The sequence below is a fragment of the Teleopsis dalmanni genome, chromosome X (assembly GCF_002237135.1).
Source record: "Teleopsis dalmanni isolate 2A chromosome X, ASM223713v2, whole genome shotgun sequence".
Lineage (NCBI taxonomy): Eukaryota > Metazoa > Arthropoda > Insecta > Diptera > Diopsidae > Teleopsis > Teleopsis dalmanni.
This window is the reverse complement of record NC_051848.1, coordinates 60,806,186-60,826,926: the sequence shown is the minus strand read 5'-3', so window position 1 is coordinate 60,826,926 and position 20,741 is coordinate 60,806,186. Positions and strand designations below refer to the sequence as shown.

The following is a 20,741-nucleotide window of genomic DNA, read 5'->3' as shown; positions in this document are numbered from 1 at the left end:
AAGCGTACAGTAATACTGTACCGTGCTTTAACGCCTTTAGATATCCCACGTCCCACATCCCACATCCCACACCCCACACATATCTATATTGAGTGGGTGTGCACGGCCCATTTGATACTGACGTCAGTTGTGAATGACCTTTCGCAGTAAAATGAATCCCTGTTGCCTTCTGATTTATTTTTGAATTTAAAATTAACGAAAAAAATAATAAAATAGAAAAAATAAATCGAAAAACATCGACAAAAAAGGTCTACTTTTTAAAACGTGTGTGTACGTGACGTACATATGTGCACATACCACATTTTTAGCATACACCTTACAAGTATACGAAACGCTATTTGGTGTGACCAAAAAGTAACAATATAAAAACAAAACAAACAAACAAAAATATATACATATTTAAGCACGAGTATGTACACAACGATACGCATAGTACACAAGTGTATATATGTGTGTGTGCATTGCAAAAGTACGAGAAGACAACAAACCCACCAACGAACGAAGCAACGAACGAACGAATCGAATCAGTAAGCAAATAGCAAACAAGAAAATTAACAGAATAAAGAAAAACAGCAATCGCAGCAGAGAAAACAACAACTATAGGCAACGAGTGAAAAGAAAATTGCAGGCAACTTTGACAAATTCAGTTCAGTTTATTACGAGACTTCAAATAGTAGAGAGCTTTTTCGGTGTAAAGCAAGGTTTTAAAATTTTTTAATTTATTAAAGAAAAACGTTTTAGCAATTTGATTGTAAAATAAAATTACAAATAATAACAAACGTTTTATATAGTAGAGTGAAAATAAAATTGAAAACATTTTTTATTGAAATATTGTGAGCAAAAAAAGAAGAAAAACAATTTTATGTAAAAGAGCAAAATTATTGAAGTTGCATTTTTGTAAAGTCAATGAACGGACAAAAATAAGCACTGAAAAAAAGCAACAAAAACTTTTTTTTTACCAAAAACAAAAAAATAAAGAATTTGCACGAATTTATTGTGCGAAGCATAAAAAACGGGCCTGCCTCAATATTTTCTCTGTGTATACAAAAACAAACGACAAAATAATTTGGTTGCAATTATAACCACTAAATTAACGATTTGGCGGGTAAAAGTTAAGCAACAACGAAACAGAATAGAACTGCAACTAAAATAGTTACAAATTAAGCACAAAAAGAGGAGAACTATTAAATACAATTATGGATGTATGGGGCGTTTTTGCTGGTGACTCCACCATGTCCTATGGCGGTTCGATACGTAATACTTATTACCGAGATTTTGAACAATTTCCGTATGGCACTTTGGAGAATTGTTCAACTGTACACACTAAGGATTCCTATAGCAGAGTACAAGGTAAGTTGATGCATCAAATGATTTGTGCTTGTTGCATCAACAGCAAAAAAAAAATATAAAAAAGTAAATACAATTAAAAAAAGAATTAAATTAACAAACATAAAAAAAATAAATATTAAGGTCAAATAATAATTGTTATTTTATTATAAATAAATTAAATAAAACATAAATTAAATAAAAATATAAATGTAATAAAAAAAATCATAATAACAAATGAAAATACATAATTTAAACAATAAAAATTAAAAAATTTAAAAATAATAAAAAAAAATAAATAAAATCAAAATGAAATGAAATGTTTAACAGAAGTCCAAAAACAAATATTTGGACAACAAACAAATGTGATGAAAACGAGCGTATGGAAAAATAAAACAAGAAATTTTAGTCGCAAGCACAAACGCACGTAGCCAAAAATCCACTTGTGCCATAATATGTTTTCATATATGTGTGTGTGCGTATATACGTACACCATTCAATATATGTATATGCTATGTTATAACATCGCGTAAATGTGCATTCTGTTAAACTATTTATGCTATTTGTGCTATTTATACATAATTATAATATCACTGCTAACAATTTTCAATAGAACGTATTTGGATTTTTTATTTTAATAAATTTGAAAATATAAAAAATATAACAGAAAAAATTACCCATTATGGATTACCCAATTTATAAATTTGGTCTTGTAAGTCTTATCAATTTTTAAATTGTGATAATAAAATTTGTTGAATTTTATTTAATAAGTATACCCTTTTCCGATTTGTACTAGAGTCTATACGTCATCAGTTTGATTAATTTGAATTTTACAAATTATTCTTTTAGTTGTGTTCTACATATAACATAGCACTGTGCATCTCCTTCATTTTTTTTTTTAGTTTTACCTTATTTCGGGTCAAAGCTCCTTATATGCTTCTGGATTCTCCAATCATTTTTGCCATTGCCTACCTCAACCTTTTTATGTTCGTTTGGTCTTCTCTTTACATGGCCATATGGCGGCTTTTACACGAACACGGCTTTTTGGCACACCCATTAAAAACCTTCAAAATCATTTACTAAGATAATTAAATCGGTAATTGCGAATGTTCCCATTATGAAGTGAATTTACTTCTGTTTCTCTTTGATATTTTTTTTTTAGTGATAAAAATTCAAGAAAAATACGAAAAGAATAATTTTATAAACAAAAATGCACCAAAATGATAAACAAAAGTGTATTATGATTAAAAATTTCTAAAGAAAAGCTCAGTATAACATAGTAAAAAGTTCGAAAAATATATAAAACATGGGCATACATAATTTAAAAAAAAAAACAAGACCTAACGACGAAGAGAATGATTTCATAAAAAAATTAACCAAAGATTTCAAAAGAAATTTAATTTTTTTTTATAATACTTTTTAAACAATTTAATTTATTTTTTTGTTTTATTAACTTAATGTACCATTTTTGTGTATAAGGACAATAAGATAATTGGTTGTTAAATTCTTATACAACTAAAACTCTGTTTACTACTCTTTTGCATAGTCTATACTACAGTCTATAGACTATACTATAGTCTACCCTATTGTTCTATCAAATCTCCGTAAAAAATATGTTTTCACACAAGTCAGGTAGCACTACCTACCAATTTTAATATTTGACTGAAACAATTGAATCACTTGAATATTTACATTACTGGAAGTTCACAATATATCTAGTGTATAGGCCCAGATAGGTATAGGTTCAATAATAGTTTTTTTTTTTATATTTTTGAATGTGAGTAACAAATCTTATCAGGAAGTCAATAAAGTTTTTTTAGTTACAGATTCATTTCTGTTGTTGCATAGTACATACTATTTGTCTATCAAATCTCTGTAAATAATATGTATGATTTTACAGAAACAAATTCCAGAGTCTTTGACTTAAACGATTAAATCACTTGAGTATACTTGAATTACTAAATTACTGTGCTGTATAGGTCCAGATAGGTTCAATTATGGTTTCGTTTTATTTTTGAATGTTTAATAACGACTCTTAGTCTAGAAGTGAAGTTTCAGAGTCAATTTAGTTTTACTATGACCCCTTCGTACTAATTTTCTATCTTTAGGCAATTTCAGATATTCCACAGGGTTATTGACCGAAATAACTAAATTTTATATAAGCATAGACATAAATGTTTATATGTTTTTATACTATTAAGTCCTTTGTTAATTTAATGTTTACCATGTATGTGTGTATATATGTTATAAGCATATGTATATATATATGATGTATGTATTTTTTAATATACAATATTTTATTGTTTAATTCACTCACATACTCTCTTTTATATTTATTTACATTATTTTATTGTTTTAATTATAAAATTAAGTACAAACTTGTTTTGTTATTATTATTATTGTTTCTAAAATAAACAAAGAATTTTATTATTATTAAATTCGTAAAGGGAACAAATAATGGAGGTATAAGGAAATAAAAGTAAACAAAAATAGCCGTAAAATGAATAACAATAGGCAATTACAATACGCAAAATACTTTTAAAGGGAACTTCAAAGACAGAGACAGAAACAACAACATTAACGATATAATGAGTATAACAACAACAATATTGTGATACATTGAACTACACCAGATTACAACTTTTTTGGAAGTCAATGTTTAAGAACTTAAAAAAGAAATTTAGTTAATTGGCACAATTTTATTTATTTAAAAAAAAAAAAATGGTATAATATTTATTTTAAATTATTACACATGGAACAGTTATTGCTATTAGGCCGTACAGATTACAGCTTTTGAAGGGAGATTATTTGTTGTTTTTATAAGAGTAACTTTTTATTAAGAGTTATATTCCATTAAAGATTAACAACAGCAAAAGCCAAATTGACGAATTGAGTTTAATGTTTTTTTTTTTACAGCTTTAAACATAAATAATTTAAGTATTTTTAATTTGTACCTAAAGACATGTTTTTTGATATACTAATGAAATTATAAATCAAAAGCTGGTAATAAGAACTATAATACTAAGATCTAAAACCAGATCAAGTTGATTAAATTCTTAATTAATTAACTATATGCTATAACTGAGTTATAAATAAAAAAAAGGAGATATTAACTTTTCTTCTAAATTTTATATTTGATTTCAATAGTACGACGTCCAGAAATAGTAACAGATATCTGTTACTGTATAAACTTATGGTTTGGAGAAAACATCTTTTAACAAAAAGCTGTTTTTGTTTGTTTTAACTTTTGATATACATATGTATGTATAATACAGATATTATTTAAATCAAATAACTAAAATCACTTATTAAATACAAATATTTATCAATTTAATATTAGTTTAAACAAAAATACTCTTTATCATTTTTTCCTAATATCGAATTCGATACATTAACATCTGTTTTTTGTTTTTTAGTATTAACTGATATTATATATGTTTATATCTATATACTCCAGTCAGTTAAGATTAAAAATTACTTTACCCTGCAATAGGTGTTATGTAACATATATTATCAAGTTAATTACTCTGAAAAAAATCCAAGTTTTCGACACTAGAAGGGGTGTTATATTGAATGACCCCTCTTTAATCATATATACAAAAAATATGTTTTCTTATTGTAACTCAATAAAAATTTAGTTTATGTAAAAAATTATTGTAGATAATAAAACTTTAAATATATATATTTTTTTATTAAGAAACAATCTACTGTAGATGCAATTACATACAACTTTTGCTGAAAAATCATCAAGTTGCTTAGTTATAATATAAACATATATCGTTTGATATAATATTGTATTTGGTGTAATATTATTTATATTTCATTACCCCATATCTTGGTAGAATAAAAAAATTACATAGACTAAAAAGCTAAAAACAGATGTAAACGTATCGAATTCGATACTAGGAAAAATAATAACTGTATTTTTTTTTAACTTAAATAATATTCAATTGATAAGTGTTTTCAATTAATAAGTGATTTTAGTTATTTGAATATTTAAACAATAGTTGTGATAAACACACATCAATAGTTAAAAAAGACAAAAACAGATTTTTATTAAAATATCTTTTAACTAAACCATAAGTTTATATAGTAACAGATATCTGTTACTATTTCTGGAAGTCGCACTATTGATATTCATTATTTACCTTAGATAGAAAATTAATATCTGTTTTTGTGCTCATAAGTTAGCTATAGAATATAGTAAACTGATATTCGTTCTTACTGAGAAATAATCCGGTAAGCTTAATTAATGTTTATAAAACCACATACATATCTAGAAAAATTTATTTCATAAAGTTAATCATTAATAATAAATTTATTTGATTCTTCTGACTGTTACACAAAGAAAAACAATAACAGACTTTGGTAACAAAGTATATATATATTAAAAAATGCATTTATTCTTAAATAATACGTAGTTATAGCGTCGTATACATATGCAAATTTTTAATAACATGCTAAAACTTTAGAAATTAGAGTAATTACTATAAAAAGAACATTTTTTAAATTGTTTATAATATTTAGTATAAATGTAAAATTGAAAATAATTATTAATTAGATCAAATTTTTTATTGAACATATATTGTTCCAGGTACTGACAAATATCTATATTTAGTAATTTTTATGGGAACATATTGAAATTTAGTAGTTAATCATTGCTACTGAAGTCTGAATTCAAATACCGCTGAGAAAAATTGATTTAATATAGAATTTATAATAAAAATATACATAGCTTAGACCCACACTTAAGTAAAATTGAGGTTTAAAATTAATTTTTATAACAGTTTTCGTACAGTTTACTAGATTGATATTTTATTCATCCTTTGATGATACTAAAAAGATGATAAAAGCCATATGTATGACCATAAAATTACTTATTAGTTTCATTTTGTAAATTCAATTTTAATTTGAGAATCGTAAAATCTATGGCTGTGCAATATTTTGATGAGCTCATAAAAAGTAGCTTATTACTAAAATGGTTTTAACATTAAGTAATTGAATTTAAAATATTGAAATGCATTTAATTTTTAATACTATTGTCCAATATATAGACTGTCAAAGAATAGTTTTCCCCAAAATAACTTTCAAAAAAAAAAAGAGATTAATTCATTAATACTCGTAAAGGACCTAAAGAATTCACTGCAGAATGCGAGTGTTGGAAAGCAAAGTGTAATAAGTGAAAGATTATTCAACAAAAAATTTTCTTTAGAAATTAATGTATTTTTTTACATTCCGACTAATAAACTAAAAATAAGTGTATGTAAATATATGAAATTATTTGTTTTTAAAAAAAAGTTTTTCAGCTAAATTTTACTTAACATAATATTAAGATTTAGAATAATAAAAAAAAATTTTTTCCTTGGAACCAGAAATTATTTGTTGCATTTATTTATTTAGTTAGAATTTAAATATGGAGTATAAATTAACATATATGCATATATTTATTGTTTAAATTGATTTAGAATTATTAAAGGTTGAATAAATATTGTATACGTGTATTTTGAATGTTATAATAGACTTATATCAAGTGCCTTTTTTCAACTATGCTGTATATAAATAATAATATAATAAAAACACTATATATTTTTATATAAATAAAAATAATAATAATAAAACACAATATATTATTATAAAAATAATAATAATTAATACATTTTTACACTCTATTGTAGTAAAACATATACGTTCGATATATGTATATAATAAATAGATCAAGTGCTATAATTTTAATTATGGTGTTTATAAACAATAATAATATATACTTTTATACTCAATTTCAAGAGTTTATAATTGCCAATTATAGAAATAGAAAAACATATTATTTGCACTTTATTTCGATTACAATTTGGAACAATAGGAACAAATGCAATATACAATAAATTTTATATGTAAAATCAAAAGGTTTTTACTATTTTATTTATTCATAGAAAGGTTATTTCACTCGATTAAGACTTTTTGTAAGCTTTTTGAAATAAAAACAGTTATTTAGTTAATTAAAATAAGTGTTTTTAATTAAAAAAGTGCACAAAGTCTTTAAATAACAAAACAAAGGTTAATAATTATAAAAAAAGGTTATTTTACACACATTCAGTGATACATTCACTGTTGTAAAAGCTGTATTGAGGTAAACTTATAAAGACTATAAAAACAAACTATTAAGTTACAAGATTATTTAATTATTATTTAATACATACAGGGTATGCAATGATTAAATCACATGTGTAACTAGATATAACTAATATAATTTTTAAAGTAAACCATTAGTAAAATAATTTTGTATGACTTAATAATTTTTTAATAAAATATAATTATAATGTTTGCTGCTCGAATTATAATGTAACTATGTACTATACATAATTGTAAATAATTTTTGATATACTCGTACTGGTGATCACTGAATCATATAGAGGTACAAAGTAAGTTTAAAGTTTTTATGCGATTTTTAAAAAACTTGCTTTAAAGAGCTTTCTCTCAAGTATTTTAATAGAAAGAGTATGTGTACAAGAATTAGGTTGATAATTGTTAGAAAAGAAAGCAAAGAATTATAATAGCTGCTCAAAGAAATTCTATTCTAAAGAATTAAGCAACAATATTTTCTGTTACAAAAGCTATATCGAAAAGCTATCTTTTAGAGACAAATATTATTTTATGTTGAATAATCACAATACCAATAACAAGAGTTGTATTAAAAAATTCTCTTTTAAAGATTAGGTAGGTTCAGAAACATAACGTAAACAATTTTTTTTCCTAAACTGTTTATGCTGATCTGAACAGCTATGTGATTCAGCTATTATGGTTCATACTATGAATTGAAGGAAGACATACGAACACACATTCTTATATTAAAATTCAACTTAAAGGTTATCAAGTTTAAACTACTTTTTCTTGATTTAAAATAATCTTAATTACATATATTGTTACACTATAAACAATAGTAAAATTTATAAAAAATTTTTTATAAATGTGAATTGAACAGAATATATATTTCTTATTTTCTCGAGAAAAAAAAATTTGTTAACAAGTGTAAAATTCATTATGATAAATTTAAGTAAACCAGTAGCGTTAAAAGCATTCAACGACATTCACGGTGGACGAACATATGTAGTTGCACGTAAATATCAAATGAAAAAAACATGTTATTAAGCACACATACATATAAACATTCATATGTTACTTATATGCTTTTTGTTTTTGTTTTTGTTTTTTATTTTTATTTTTGAATTAATCTTTGTTTTTTGTTGTTCGCTAAAAATAGCACACACATTTTTGCAAACAAAAATTTTGTTTTTTAAATATATCAAAATAATAAAAGAAGCGAAGTGTGTTTACTGCTTGTCGACGGACGGATGCACTTATTTTTTTTTTTTTGTTACAGCTCCATTAAGTAGCAAACGAAAGCTTTTGCGAAAAAAAAGAGAAGGGGTAAACAAAAACAAAATATAATCATAAATACGTTTATATTTTGGACGTGCAGCGAAAGAATGTACGTCTGTACAAAATTGTAAAATGAATTAATTAAAGCGTCGTCGTTTGCAAAATGAGTGGTTACTAAAATAACCACCGCAAAAATAAAAAAGGGTTAATTTTGGGACATTTATTCGCTTAAATGTTTAAATTTGTCTAACTGTACATTTCCGCCTAAATTTCGTTAAAATGCTAAAACCAAAGTTTTAATTTTTAAATATTTGATAATTCTACTCTTTCATTTTGACTGTGATTATGTTAGTTTATAATTCATAACTCTAAAAATAGATCAATTGGATTTTATATGGAAAATAATGCATCAATTTAAATGCTCTTAAAGTTTGGTGTAAATATCGTCGCCAATCATAAACAAGCTCCCAGCTGAACCGAGCACTGCGACCATGATTGATCTATTGTGCTGCAACAGACCCTAACCGAACAGAAGACATTCGGCCGTTGAGGACTTCCTAATGTCAGAAGAGTAGAGTAGTTCTCGATCAAGTGATCTCCTCCTGGCCCAGATCAAGGCTGTGCAGTGACAGAGAATGTGATTGAAAGTCTCGTCCGCTTCTAAGCAGAGTCGACAATCTATCTCTTCGGACAGATCCATTTTGTTAAGGTGATAACGCAGTCCATGGTGACCCGTTAAATATCCCACTAACAACCTTAGCTCCATTCTGCCATAAACACTATAACAATAAATATGTTTAAAATTGTCTGCAATAGTTTTTCAACTTTTCCTTTAATTGTTTCTTTGGCATTATAGACCTTGTAGAATTTTAGACTTAGTGCACTAACAGTGTAATGTATTTTACAATATGCAAAACAAAAAAAAAATTGCAATAACAACAATATTGTCTTATGTGCTACAAACTTTGTTCACTTATTAACGTTAATATACATAAATATGTATATAATGTTATTTAATTTAATGTAATAAAGGAATGAATCACTATATGCGTGAGAGAAGTGAAGGGATTTACTTTTTAATTGCTGTAAATTCAATTAAGTATGGCAAATCATACGCAATGTTTATTAGTGTTTATTATTATTTGTATTCAAATCTATACAGATTTAATAAAAATTTTCTAAGAACTGCAAGTTTTTTCTATGCAAATTTGTATTCAAACCTAAGCAGATTTATATAAAATTTGCATTTAACTATGGTACGGTGCATACATATAATATTAAATGTACTTGTATAAATACTATTGCATACAAACAATGTCAATAGCCCCTTTTTTATCGTAAAACTTATAGCATATATATTTTGATCATATAAAAATACATGATGAAAATTTGTTTATACCAAAAAGTTTATAACACAAAATTTATTTATCTACTTAAAAAAAATGAGATATGTGTTCGCGCTGAAACCAGGAAAAAAAGATAAATAGAGAAGTTAAATTTTAATGAATAGATAACTACGTTACAAAAGTCTTGATAAAATAATGTAGTCTATGCACGCTATTTGTGTAGTGTATAGAAACCTGTTATGTAGAATAGAAAGGTAGCAGTGATAAGTTTAAGAAAAGATACGAAGTATTTTCTTTTCAATGCACCTTCCAAACGTGAATGCAATAATATATGACCTAAATAACATAGATAACATTTTTTGTTTACATAGCAAAATGCACTTGAGATATTTGAAATATTGCTATTATAAAAATATAAATTATAGATAGATATTTAGATAGGTTAAAAAGTAATATTGTATATATTACAAATGGTACTACTTTATCATTATCTCTGATACTTTTTTAAAGAATTGTTTAATTCCTTATCAATTCAACTACATAAAACTCAAAGCATTTTTTTTTTCAAATTAAATAAGTATAAATGTTATAAAAAAATTAATTTAAAAAAAATATATATAAAAAGATTAAAATTAATTTAAGAAAAAAATAAATGCAAAAAGTAATTATAAAAACATGTATAATTGATGGGTGGTCTGATAGCTAGAAAAATATAACAACAATAAATGCGAAATTGAAGAGAAGTGCCACATGCGTTGCTTTCTGTAGCATTTCAGTATTGCTAAAGGAAGTAAATTAATCTGAAGAAAATATGCTAACGAGAATGTACTATGTACTTGCGATTGAGAATAGAACTATAAATATGAGATATAATTTACAGGTGGGGTTAAGCGTATTCAAGTGGAATTCATTAAGGCAGTTAAGTTCAAATCTACGTAGTAAAAAAAGCCAGTTTAACGAGTTAGATTTAATTGATGACATAAGTTGTTGTTATTTATTTATTTACTTTTTTTTTTTGTTATTTTTGTTACTGCTAATTTTTTTTTTTTTTTGTTGTATTGAATTGCGTTGCGTTTGCTTATCGGGTGGAGTCACTGAATTGATAAATTTAAATTGCACATAAAAATAGATTAAAGTTTTAAATAGCAGAGAAAAAAAAACTGTGTGTGTGTCTTTAATTTGGTAATATTTTATTTTTGTTTTGTACTACTGACATACATAATCTCTCACATAATTATATATAATATGTATTTTATTGTTTTTTATGAGAATATTTACAGTGTGCGTCCTTGCGCATCTACTACTAACAACACATAGAGAATTTTCTAAATCAATGCAGTGTTTCAATGATATGCGTGTGCTCTATGACTTTGAAATAATTGTATTAACTACACTGAAAAAAATGTATAGTTAAAGTATATGTAGTTTAGATGTACACAAGTTATAAATTGAAACAATATTTTTAGTAACGAAAGTTATTATAATTTCTTTGAATAGGTAATATTAGTAACTTTTCATTTTTAATACTAAAATAATGCAGATAGTAGTTGAGATTATTGAAATAAAAACTTTTCACAAAATTTAATTTAATCTAAAATATTTAACCTTTTAGCTGTCGAGAATGTCTTAAGGCAGTTTAGTTGTAGAAACTCCAGCAAACTTTTCAAACCAACCAAAAAAAAAAATTTAACTAGTAAGTAGAGGGTTAAACTAGGATTTCACAGGATTTCAATATTTCTATGCTCGAGCATACTTGATTTAGAACATTTGGATCGAACACTATAACGTTCGAGCTGCTGTTTTTTGAACAGATGATGCTCGAGAAGTTCGAAAATATGTACTTGATTTCGAACATTCGGATCGAACACGTTCAAGCTGCTAAAACAACAGATCCATTCATTTATTTATTTTTATTTTATTTATTTTTATTTTATTTATTTTTATTTTATTTTATTTTATTTTATTTAATTTATTTTATTTATTTATTTTTATTTTATTTTATTAATTTATTTTTATTTTATTTTATTTTATTTTATTTTATTTTATTAATTTATTTTTATTTTATTTTATTTTGTTTTATTTATTAAAATTTTATATATTTAAAATTTTATATAGAAAATAGATATTGTAAAATTGTGTTAAAATAAAATGTTTTATAAATTAATGTTTATCTACATTATTTTTTCGCATATTTTAAAAAATACAAATAAAGTCTGTTATTTCAAATTAAGAAAAAAAAAGCACTGACTCTACTCTTCTACTACACTGACTCTGAATGGTATTTGCACATAGTTTTAAACAAAAATATTTCTAGAACAACAAATCCGCTGATGATGAGTATCTGGAAATACTGAAATAGCTTCCCCTTCAGCCAAAAATGCAATTGCTTAAAAATAATAAAATTTCGTTGTTGCAATTCGCTAGTGTTCGAAAACCTCTCTATTAGAAAAATAGTTTCTATTAAGAAAATAATTTCTTTCGTTATAATTGGACTTAAAATCAAAAATAAAGCTTTTCATTTGAAAAATCAAGAAAAAAAATATTATCAATATACATTTTACATGTTGAAAATAGTTAAAAATTGATCATCCGTTCATATTGTTGAAAGTGAAGGGGTAAAAAAATATTTCTTCTGAATATATCGAATACTCGAATATTTAATATAAAGCAGAATTTTTATAATTCGAAACTGCAATAATTTAAATACTATACGAATTATAAAATTTGTATAAATCATATAAATTTTTTGATTCCTTAAAATTAGCATTATTTAATTTTATTAAACAGTTTAAGAAAATTCTATACAGATACTTTTTTTTTCTTTCATTTTATTGCTCTATATAATTCTATTATTTCCTGCTTTACTGTTACCATATTGAATCATTTAATTGCTATCACTACATTCGTTTCAAATGAAAAAGAAAAACCAATAAAATGCATAACTGATTGGGATTACTAAAACCAAATCAGTGGGTGTGGAAACCATTAATATCAAGGCTATGAGTAGTTATATTGCGCCTTCTGGCAATTCACTCTGTAGAAATACGTGATGCGCAATCTGTATTACTTCATTCATATTCCTCCTTACACAAACCATAAAATGACTCATAGCGTATGAGTGACAGATATAATATTGCGTCCATGCGCAGCAAGAAGAATTGATGCAATTTTTATTTTAAAATTTGTTTATTTTTCTATATATATATATATAAAATTAAATTTTTAAATAAAAAATAATAAAAGAAAAAAAAAATTTTAAAAAAGAAACATATTACTTAAACCCTGACACGCTTATTTGACTGATAAGTATTTCGTTTGATATAAAAGGCTCTCACAGTGTATTTGATTACGCGGTGAATCTGTAGTAAGCATACACGGTGATTTATTCATCCTATAACAGACGGACAGACATACGAATATAATATTTCTATTATAATTTTAATTTTTCTCAGTCTGCTGCTGCGCCTCTTTATATAGCGTTGGTTTAATTGAATCATATAGATAACCGGCAATTTATAGCATTTATCTTTTTGCAAAGAATGACATAATACAAAAATATATTCTTCACAAGAATTTGTTTTTGAATTGCCTGGAAATGATTTAAAAAATGATTAAATTAGAAAAAAAAATTAACTTTTCTCTCTATTTGATTTATATAAAGTTGCGGTAGTTAAATATTTTTCTTAATTATATTAAAAAATCTCAAGAATAGTTAAACTTTTGAAGGTTAAAGTATAAAACATTGCAATGGAAATGGTACACGTAGTACATCGTAAAGATATTCTCAGACTGTGGGCGCACAGATTAATAGTTTAATTGTGGTAGTATACATTAAAACTGCCTTGTATCTTTAATCAACTTTAATTGTCTTTAATTATATAGATACTAAATTATTATAAATTATTACAAATAGAAAATTATTAAAATGATCTAAATACTGGATACTTGAAGTTAAATTTAAAATAAAAATTTAAATATTATAGTTAGCGTACATTCTTATATATTTTGCTAAAAACATGTTTTGTACAAGTGTATTATTGTCTAAAGCGGCGGAAGATTTTTTTTTGAAACTACTTTTTGAATCCTATAAAGTCCTAATTTTAATTCTTCGTTGAAAAATATTTTTTATAAATTAAAGACTTCATATACATTAAGACTGAAAAGTTTTCGGAAATTCTCATTTAAAATTCGCGCGCTGTATATTTTTCGATATTTTAAGTTTATGTAGTTTGGCAGCACTGTCCTTAATTACTATGCAAAAAATGAGAGCGATCTGTCAGACAGTTCGTTTACGGCAGCTGTTGAAACCAGTTCACCTCAGTAGTGCGTTGCGAAATGTCTTCGACGGTCGTACGACCGTCCTGAAAGGCTTTGTACCACTCATAAACTTGAGTTTTCGATAAAACTGATTCCCCATAAGCCTTTTGTAGCATTCGCAACGATTCTGCACACGAAATTTCGTTCGAAACACAAAATTTGATGCAAACTCTTTGTTCAATATTTTTTTCCATTGTTTTTTTCGCAACGCACTACTGAGGTGAACTGGTTTCAACAGCTGCCGTAAACGAACTGTCTGACAGATCGCGCTCATTTTTGGCATAGTAATTAAGGACAGTGCTGCCAAACTACATAAACTTAAAATATCGAAAAATATACAGCGCGCGAATTTTAAATGAGAATTTCCGAAAACTTTTCGGTCTTAATGTATGTCTCCCTATATTAATTTAATTAAACACTAAACACCGACTTAAAACATCTTTTATAAATTTAAATTATATTTAATAAAGAGGTTTTTTCGAAAACTAGTAAACTACAACAACAAAAAATTCATTTTATATTATTTATTTAATTAATTGAATTTTTGGCTGAACATACAGCTGTTTCAAGTATTGCCAAATACCCATCATCAGTGGTCTTGGAAATAAGTCTTGTATATAATTATTCGTAAATTATTTTTTTTGAGACTGCAAGTATCACAGATTGAAATCGTGCCCTACCAAACTTGAAGCTCAGAGTCAGCGCACCCTAACCAACTGACTCAAAGCCACGTACAATTCTTTTTCGCGCTCAACAACATCACCATATTGCCTATATCTTTTTTTTAACATATTAACAATCTAACAGTTTAACATTTTACCATACTATTAATTAAAATTCTAAAGTAAGTTCAGAAAGCATTTCACATCAGACAAAGTATGAAATATTTTTAGATTACTTGAACAGAAAAACAGTTGTAATTACACGTATACTTATACGTGTAATTTGAATAAAATAACTGTATATACTGACTATTATTTAAAACTGCTCTGATAATAAAAAAATATTATCTTTTTTAATTTTTATACGTTTATACTTCATAAACAGTAATTATGTAAATTTTAAATAATAAGCATGAACCAGTATTGTGTAAAATATATGTATATTTAAATTGTAGTTAGAAAATAGTTTTTTGAATATTATAATTGTTAATTAGAAAAATATAGGTGTTCTACAACTTTTTTGAAGGGCACTTAATGATATTGTTATTCATTAAACAAATTATTATTTTTTACAATATAACCCTCAAGCTTTAGTAAATTTAATTAAAGAATTAATCAAGACACTATAGAATGTGCGATATAAATGTATCCGGAATAAGAATTATTTATATAGTATAAATAAAAATAATATTAAAAAAACAACTATTATGTAATAAATATATATAGTAAATAATTAAAAACAAAATTTATAATAATATAAATAAACTTGATATTAAAAACTGAACTATGAATTATGAACATTAATGATAAATATAAAAATTAAAATTTTAACAATAGTGTAAATTAATTATTATAAAAATAGTATATAACTAAAAAACAAAATTATTAATATAAATAAAGTAAATATTATAAATTAAACTAAAATTAATTAAGATTAAGATTAATAATAAAAAAAATCAAACTTGTAACAATAATAAAAATAAATTTTTTATGGTAAGCAAACAATAGTATGCAATAAAAAGAAAAATTATTAATATAAATAAATTTATCATTATATTTGAAACTACGAATTATTAACATTAATACTAAAAACATTAAAGTTTTAGCAATTATTATTTTAATTAAGAATTTGTTCTTAATTAATTAAGAACAAATAATAATAATAATAATAATGCACTATATATAAATAAAATAACTGATAAGTAAAAGTAATACTGATTAAATTGAACATTTTAAGCGATAAGTACTTTAATTTAAATAAAAAATAAATAAAATTAATAATAATACTTATTATAAATAATGCCTCAAACAGAATAGTATTGAAATTTAACAGTTAAAAATAAAAATATAATTAATTAATTCAATAAGTACTTTAATTTAAATAAACAATAAATAAAATTAATAATAATACTTATTATTAATAATGCCTCAAACAGTTTAGTATTGAAATTTAACAATTAAAAATAAAAATATGATTAATTAATTCAATTATGCTACAGCTGGTTTATGGTTTCGTTCTAATATAAACACAGCAAGTGAATTTGTTAATAAAACTTTCAAAGCAAATTAACAAAACTCCAGAAAAATGTGCAAACATAAAAGTCAAGTACGGCTTTGGATCAGTTGGCTAATGAAGGCCGACTCTGAGCTTCAAATTTGGCAGGGCACGACTTCGAAATTTGCAGTCTCAAAAAATTATTTACGAATAATTAAATACAAAAATTATTTCCAAGACCACTGATGATGGTTATTTGGTAATACTCAAAACAGCTTTAGGGTCACCCCAAAATTGAATTAATTAAAACAATATAAAAAGGAATTTTTGTTGTTGTAGTTTACTGCTGTTCGAAAAACCTTTTTTTTTAAATTAATAATCTAAATGGTTAAAATAAAATTAGTGTAAATAAAAATCATGTAAAAAATAATGCTTTTTATACACAGAATCCTATTATAAATATAAATTAAATTATTATTTTTCTTTGTCTTTGTAGAGAAGTGCAATCAAATAAAATCTGAGAAAGCTCAAAAGAAGGAGTGCCCTTTCTGCAAGGAGCACAAGAAGCGTCCATTGATTAATTATATGCGTAAGCGCGATTCACGTAAGCATCATGAAAGCATTTGCGAAGACGAGGAAGAGCATGAGCATGAAGAACCTCAGGAGGTCAAGAAACAGCCACTTCCCCAATCGCAATTCGCGCGTGATGTTAAAGTAAATATTTAAATTCGAAGCGCGTTTCTTCAATATGACGAGAATGTCGAGAACAAAAAATGCAAACAATTTAAAATAAATATTAAAATTTAATTTAATTTAAGTATAAGAACAAACAAACTTTTATAAGAAGAAAAAGAAACGAATATTAAAAAAAAGCAGCTTAACTAACAATAAAAGACTAACACAATTAAAGACAAAAAAATTAAAATAAAAATTAATAATTAAAATAAATTGAAATTAAAATAAATATTAATTAAAATTAAAATAAAAATTAATTTAAAGAAGACCAAACAAACAAAAAAAAAACAAAAACAAGATAACAGAAAATGCATTTCAAGTTAAAATTAATAAATTTGCAGTCACTACCATTTTTTGATTAAACAAAAAGAAAAAAAAATTTATTAAAATTTTAATAATGTTTACCTTTATATATTTTTCGCTGATATATTTATATACAATACAATATATACATCATGTGCTTATCATTTAACTTTATATATTTCTTACAATTGCGCTTTTTTTTTAATGATTACCTGCTGTCATACAAAATATAAAGTTCGAGAATCAATATTTATGCATTGTTTAATTTTTTGTAGAAGAGACTGAATCATACAGCAAAATGTTTTCAGTGTAAAATTCAAAATTGATTGTATCTTTTAATTAAAAAAAAAAAAAAACAAAAATGCTGAAAATGTTTAAAATTAAAAAAAAATTATTGAAATTTACAAAACAAAAAAAAAATATGCTGAAAATACAAAAATTAAAAAAAAAGCTTCATAGGAATGTAAGATCAGCGAAACGCATTATCCTTTGGAACGGCCTAATCCTTGTCTATATTAGACATATACACAGTTAGAAAAACATTGCAAACGAATTAATATTATATTTAAAAAAAATCTTTTAAATTTTCTGAAGAGTAAAGTAAAGTAAAGATATTTCCCCAATAATAATCAACAACAACAAAAAAAAAATAAAAAAAAACAAAAATATGAACAAATATAATAAAAAAATAATTTAATGAAATAAAATTTTAATAAATTGAATATTATAAATTAAATAAGTTCTTAAAAGTTGAATTAGAATTTAAAAAAAAAATGGAATTGTTAAGTGGCACAAATTTGTTAAATCGTGTCTAGCTGTGTATACGCATTGTTAACATTATAAACATTGAGAATATATTATAACTATATATAAGTTATATACTATACATTATTATATACATTTATATATTAAAGAGATACTAAATAAATGTTATTGGTATATGTTTTAAAAGAAAATTTTTGTTTGTTTCATTAAAATAAAACTGTAAGTAAAATATTTATCAAAGACACTAACTACAACAGTTTAAGTTAATTAAAATAATAACTGAGTGAACTTACTTTCTTGTTGATATACCACTTGACTCAAATAATTAGAATACGGTTTGTTATCTGATTCATTAGTTTTACTTTTTAATTATTAATTTGCAACGAATAGTTTATTATTTCACACTGTTAAATTAAATTTTAAACATATACTTAAAAACAACATAGTTGTTGTTACAAATTTTGTTGTTTTTAGGTATTTCAATTGTTACTTCTAGTTTCTGGAAAAATACAATATGTACATAACAAATAAAAATAATAAAAATTAAAACAGCAACAATGGCAATGTCATCACAATGAAGACGAAATGTACCATTACGCTAGAAAATGTCATCACAATGAAAAAGAAATGTACCACTACGCTTTAAAATGTTTATAGAAAACTTCTGTATAAACATTTTCAAAGTAAAAAGTGTTTGATGAATTTTAATCCCCACTCCAAAATCTAACGCAATGAAGAAAAAATGTGTAAGTGTGTCGCACAGTTATGATGTAGGTTTTTTGGATACCAAAATTCAACCTATCATAGTTTTTGAGGCATCTAGGAACACCACTAGAGAGGGGTTCCAGTAAGCCGCTTGAGCTCAAATTAGATTTAAAAGAAAGATCATCTCAAAAACTACATTTTAGGAAAATTTCATATCAATATCTCTACTGGTTTCGAAAATATTAATTCTTGATCGGCTAATTTCTGTTTTCTCATACTGTGCGTCGTAAGATTAGAAATTAGCCATATAGCACTTAACATAATCTAAATAATATAGCTATTGATCAGATCGCCAGCGAATACCATCAGAAGAAGATTTGTTGATCTTTAATAATTCATTAAGTAGTATCATAAACAACAATAACAAAAGAATACAGTCTTTTAATATACCTAACAGTTGTTTAGTTCTTCCTTTGTAAGGCATACTACAGGTTGCTCTCGTATACAAATTGCTGATAAAATCAATATTATTTTCCTATTCATACGGATCCTTAAAGTTTGCTATAAAGTATATATTTTAGACACATCAAAAGTTTTTCTTAAAATCAATAAAAAAGTTAAATCGAGGTGATCGTTACTCTGCTTAATAATAAGAGCAAATATTTTACTCTACACACGAGTGGTTTGGTCTTAAACCATTTTATTGACAACATAGAGTCAAGTCAACAAACTCACCCATAGAGTTAAGAATCATAGATGCGAGTACTTTTTCACTGATGTTTAAAAAAGTAATGAAGGGTGTTACAAACAGGCAGATAATTCACCTTTCTTCGCTAGCTAATCTTCTAGTTATCAGAGACAGCGCCCAAACGTCAGATGTTGTCAGTAATGCTGTTGGAACTGTGTGCCAATATATTTCAATTTGCTCAGAAACAATTATAGCTTTAATATAGTTAAACTTTATATAAATTTAATGTTCGAGCTATTAAGAGAAAAATAATTTTCTTGCATACGCCTATTTAAGCAATTGGATTTACTAAAAAACTTTACGAATTTTATAAAGTAAACTTTTTTTAAATCAGGAAAATCTTCTAAAAAAATAAAAATAAGAAACCCTTTGTTGGGTTTTATTAACAAACTTTACGAGTTTTATCAAAGTAAAAATCTTGTGAGCAGAAAACCCTTCGTTAGGAGGGTGCCTGGCTCAGGCAGTGATAATAAAAAAATGCTCTACAGTTTACTTTTTAACTTTATCCTAACTGCTTTATTAAATGTAATTCAGGAAAATAATTTGATTATAAAAGATTTTTTTATATATATAAAGTTGTTATAATTTGATCTAATAGTGCATATAAATATACAAAAAAATGCTTTCATAAAAATAAGTACTGAAGAATCCATAAGTCACAAGGTTACACGATTAAAGCGACCATACCTTTTTTGTGTGAAATTATTTTTTATTGATTCAAATTATAAAAATTTGTGGAAATAATCAAAAGTTCAAAATGCATTCACTCTAGCTCGATATGGCCACCTTTTGGCTTGACCATGGCTTTGAAACGCTTAAAAATGAGTTGCATGCTTCACAAATGTGATCTTCCGGTATTTTGGCCAATTCCTGAATAATGGCTTTCTTCAACGCATCCATACTGGAATATTTTTAAGTTTCACCTTGCTCTCCAAAATGGTCCAGATGGAATAGTACATCTA

The 20,741-nt window shown here is 24.9% G+C and overlaps 1 protein-coding gene across 1 annotated transcript; it reads left to right on the top strand.

Annotated features, from left to right (window-relative positions):
- The first annotated feature begins 364 nt into the window (after positions 1–364).
- On the top strand, positions 365–17,453 carry LOC119689317. Its single transcript, XM_038104120.1, has 2 exons — positions 365–1,350; positions 17,020–17,453. The coding sequence occupies exons 1-2, from the start codon at positions 1,197–1,199 to the stop codon at positions 17,247–17,249; spliced, it is 384 nt and encodes a 127-aa protein (XP_037960048.1). The 5' UTR covers positions 365–1,196; the 3' UTR covers positions 17,250–17,453.
- The last annotated feature ends 3,288 nt before the right edge of the window (positions 17,454–20,741 follow it).

Excerpts from the sequence above, each read along its gene's own strand:
- LOC119689317 (XM_038104120.1), top strand. The coding sequence starts at position 1,197 with ATGGATGTATGGGGCGTTTTTGCTGGTGACTCCACCATGTCCTATGGC. Across the intron at positions 1,351-17,019 it reads TTCCTATAGCAGAGTACAAG|AGAAGTGCAATCAAATAAAA; the intron begins GTAAGTTGATGC and ends TTGTCTTTGTAG.